The 3,928-nt window shown below is 46.2% G+C and overlaps 1 protein-coding gene across 1 annotated transcript; it reads right to left on the bottom strand.

The window, feature by feature from the left end:
* Positions 1 to 1,178: 1,178 nt before the first annotated feature.
* NDUFB6 (NADH:ubiquinone oxidoreductase subunit B6) lies at positions 1,179 to 1,521 on the bottom strand. The gene has a single exon (XM_015405609.1). It carries the CDS (start codon positions 1,455 to 1,457, stop codon positions 1,194 to 1,196), a length of 264 nt encoding a protein of 87 aa, XP_015261095.1. The 5' UTR covers positions 1,458 to 1,521; the 3' UTR covers positions 1,179 to 1,193.
* Positions 1,522 to 3,928: the final 2,407 nt, after the last annotated feature.

The following is a 3,928-nucleotide window of genomic DNA, read 5'->3' as shown; positions in this document are numbered from 1 at the left end:
GAAGATCTGAAATTGAACAGCTTACACACCTCAATATTTTCAGAAACAAATTTCACTATGCAATATGGGGGAACCCTAGCAATGGGAGGGGGGTCTAGTGATGTCCTGGGGCAGGATAAAATGAATCTGGCTCCTCAATTTTTGTTCTGGGCCCAAGATTTATCAAGGCCTGTTGTAAGGGCTAACAAATTCATGAGGGCATTAACTGTTATGACCACAGCCCTCTTTGAAAGATGCCTACTACTTATTTCCAAACAGATGTGAGCTTCCAAGGAACTTTTATAGCAGCCCCTATCCATATTCATTCAGAAGGAAGGAAGCACCATTTAATTCAATGGGTCTAACTCCCAATCAATAAAGCAATTGCTGCAGAACCAGGAAGCCCCCAGTTTAACTCTCAAACACACCATTTATTCATTTCAGGAGTATTTTAGCTTCTCTTTCACTCATAAAGGACTCAAGGCAACTATTAGTGGCAACAGATAAGAAACACCCTAAGCGAGAGACAGTGTGGTGTAGTGGCTACAGTGTTGGAATAGGATCTGGGAGGCCAGCGTTTGAATCCCCCTTCTGTCAAGGACGCTTGTTGGGTGACCTTGGACTGTTTCTCTGAGCCTAACCTTCTCCAGGTGGTTGTCCTGAAGATAAATAGAGGAGAGAGGAAACGATACTGTAAGCCACTTTGTCCATGACTTGGACAGCCCAGGCTTGCCTGATCTTGGAGGCTAAGCAGGATCAGCCCTGGTTAGTATTTGAATGGAATGCCCCCTCTAAGCTGTGGAGTCTTGTGAGCAAAAATTCTACTTTGTGAGCTACTGACACTAAAGTTGTGAGCGAGCGATTTGGCTACTGCATCAAATAGTTTGTTCTGGAGCCATCCTTCCTGAGCGAAGACAAAAATGTGTGAGCCAGAGCCTTAAAAAACTGTGAACTAGCACACACTAAACTCAGCTTAGAGGGAACACTGAAGACCACCAAGAAAGTCCAGGGTTGCTACTCAGAAGTAGGCAATAGCAAACCCCCACCTGTGTCCGCCTCTTGCCTGGAAACTCCTACGGGGTTGCCATAAGTCGACCGCAACTTGACAGCACTTTCCGCTTCCAAGCCGCGTTGGGTCCTCATTGGCAAGGAGGAAACTCAAACGCGCAACGCCAGATGTGCAACATTATTCTTCTTGGGTGCCTGAAAGCTTGCTAGCTTAAACCCCCACCCCGGACTCGGGGGGGCCACCTCACCTGCTTCCTCCAGAGCCCCCCGGGCTGCAGAAAGCGCTCCCAGAAGCCCTCCACCAGCCCGGGCTTGCGTGGGGGCAGGACCGGCTCGCGCGGGCTCAGCTCCTGGTCCTTCAGCCAACGGCGCCGCAGCTCGCGCAGCTGCTGCAGTCGGAGCTTCTCGTCCGGCGTATAGCCCAGCACCGCTCTAGGCGGCCCGCGCGCCACCTCCGAGCCCGGCGACATCTTCGCTGCCCTCCTCTCTCCCTCTCTCTCTCACTCACTCTTAGCCCCTCCCACCAGTCGGAAACACGACCTTGCCGGACTGGGACACCGCTAGGAGACCGGAAGCGACCTCGCCGTGGCGTCATAGGCCGAGCCCTTAGAGGTAAGGGAAAAAGACAGAGGGTGACACATAGACTTCCGGTTAAAATCATGGTCGGAAGCCGCTATTCCACTCTTTGGCCACAGAGTGGCGTCGTTCAATAAGTCTTGAAATCCTCTATCCTTTGCATTGAAAGTTCGAGTGGAAATCTGGATTCTTGTCTACGCTTGAATGAGAAATGGGCTGGTGTATGGCTCGCGTATTTTTCTGTCTCTGTTACAAAAATCCTGAGTTCATCACAGACCTATTCCTTGACTCGCTTTCTACCCCCAGAGGTTAGCTATTTCAAAAAGCACAATCCCCCCCCCTTTACTGATTATTTCTCACAATGGCTCCACCTGCTGTTAGGAAGTAATAAGATGGGGTTGCCTGCCCTCAGTGTCTATAGGTGAGCAAAAAATTTTCTCTAATAAATTACTGTAAGAAAAAGAATGGGGAAATCGTACAAAGCAAAAACCAGGAAACAACCCACGTTTCCTAATCTCATTGTAGCTTTACTTTCTGCTCCTGTATCTGGAATCATCAACAGTGTGTATTTAATAATTTTTGTGTTGCTGCTTTCATTGCTTTTAAAAAATAAATTTTGGTTTTATTGTGTAACTAGGAAATGGCCCGTTGTGGAAATAAATACAATTGCATTATCTAGCAGATGGAGAAGTGAGTGCTTCCCTTCCCACCTCAGCCACAATGTTCTTTTCCTAGGTTGGAGGAAGATCTGAAAATGAACAACTTACACACCTCAGTACTTTCAGAAACAAATTTCACCATGCAATATGGAGGAACCCTAGCAATAGGAGGGGGGTCTAGTGATGTCCTGGGGCAGGATAAAATGAATCTGGCTCCTCAATTTTTGTTCTGGGCCCAAGATTTATCAAGGCCTGTTGTAAGGGCTAACAAATTCATGAGGGCATTAACTGTTATGACCACAGCCCTCTTTGAAAGATGCCTACTACTTATTTCCAAACAGATGTGAGCTTCCAAGGAACTTTTATAGCAGCTCCTATCCATATTTATTCAGAAGGAAGGAAGCACCATTTAATTCAATGGGTCTAACTCCCAATCAATAAAGCAGTTGCTGCACAACCAGGAAGCCCCCAGTTTAACTCTCAAACACACCATTTATTCATTTCAGGAGTATTTTAGCTTCTCTTTCACTCATAAAGGACTCAAGGCAACTATTAGTGGCAACAGATAAGAAACACCCTAAGCGAGAGACAGTGTGGTGTAGTGGCTACAGTGTTGGAATAGGATCTGGGAGGCCAGCGTTTGAATCCCCCTTCTGTCAAGGACGCTTGTTGGGTGACCTTGGACTGTTTCTCTGAGCCTAACCTTGTCCGGGTTGTTGTCCTGAAGATAAATAGAGGAGAGAGGAAACGATACTGTAAGCCACTTTGTCCATGACTTGGACAGCCCAGGCTTGCCTGATCTTGGAGGCTAAGCAGGATCAGCCCTGGTTAGTATTTGGATGGGAGGCCACCACCAAGGAAGTCCAGCGTTGCTATGCAAAGGCAGGCAAGGGCAAATCACCTCTGAACATTCCTTGCCTTGAAAACCCTACGGGGTCGCCATAAATTGGCTGTGGCTACCACTGCCCAGAAATGGAGCCGCCACCAGGAAAATTTAAGGCTTTCCACACCTTTATACTAATATATTTCTTCTTCTGGTTTTGGTATTGTGACCCAGGGTCTGGGCTTTCGAAGGACTATGTGTTTCCTGGGAAGAATTTCGTTCAGAACTTGTCTTAAATAAAAGTAGATTTATTTGATGTTCACACACTCTTCCCTCTTATTGACAGGGACCAGGGCATGTCACTTTGTAACAATATTTTCCTTAGGCCATATATGGTTACTGTTTCTTTATGCTTTAACTTTTCATAACACACACAAGACTTCTCTCTCTCAGACCTTAAAACGAACAAACTGCTTAACTCTTTTACTACACAGAACCCAATCTTTCCCTCACAGGGATGAGTCTCCTTCAACTCAGAGACAGAACTTAACTCATAGCAACTGCTTTTACACAGCACACTCTTCTGACCGACTAACTGTTTTACTGTTAAACCTTAACTGTCATTTCTCCAACAGTCACTCCTGATAGACATTCAAATCATCTACACTGCATCCATTCCAAAACCCCTCCCCCTCTCTGTCACTCACCAATCATACCACTTGCCTGCTTCCAGCACTCTAGAATATCACAGCCATGCAAACTAAACTTTTAAAGATGCACACACACATAAACATGAAATCGTTACAGGGACCCTCCAAAAAGATGCCTCCAATGGACTATCGACATTTTTCTTCGTATAAAAGACCCAATTGTCATTGTATAA

This window comes from Gekko japonicus, unplaced genomic scaffold (genome assembly GCF_001447785.1).
Source record: "Gekko japonicus isolate JY-2015 unplaced genomic scaffold, Gekko_japonicus_V1.1 scaffold3381, whole genome shotgun sequence".
Classification (NCBI taxonomy): domain Eukaryota; kingdom Metazoa; phylum Chordata; class Lepidosauria; order Squamata; family Gekkonidae; genus Gekko; species Gekko japonicus.
This window is presented reverse-complemented; position numbering and strand designations above follow the sequence as displayed.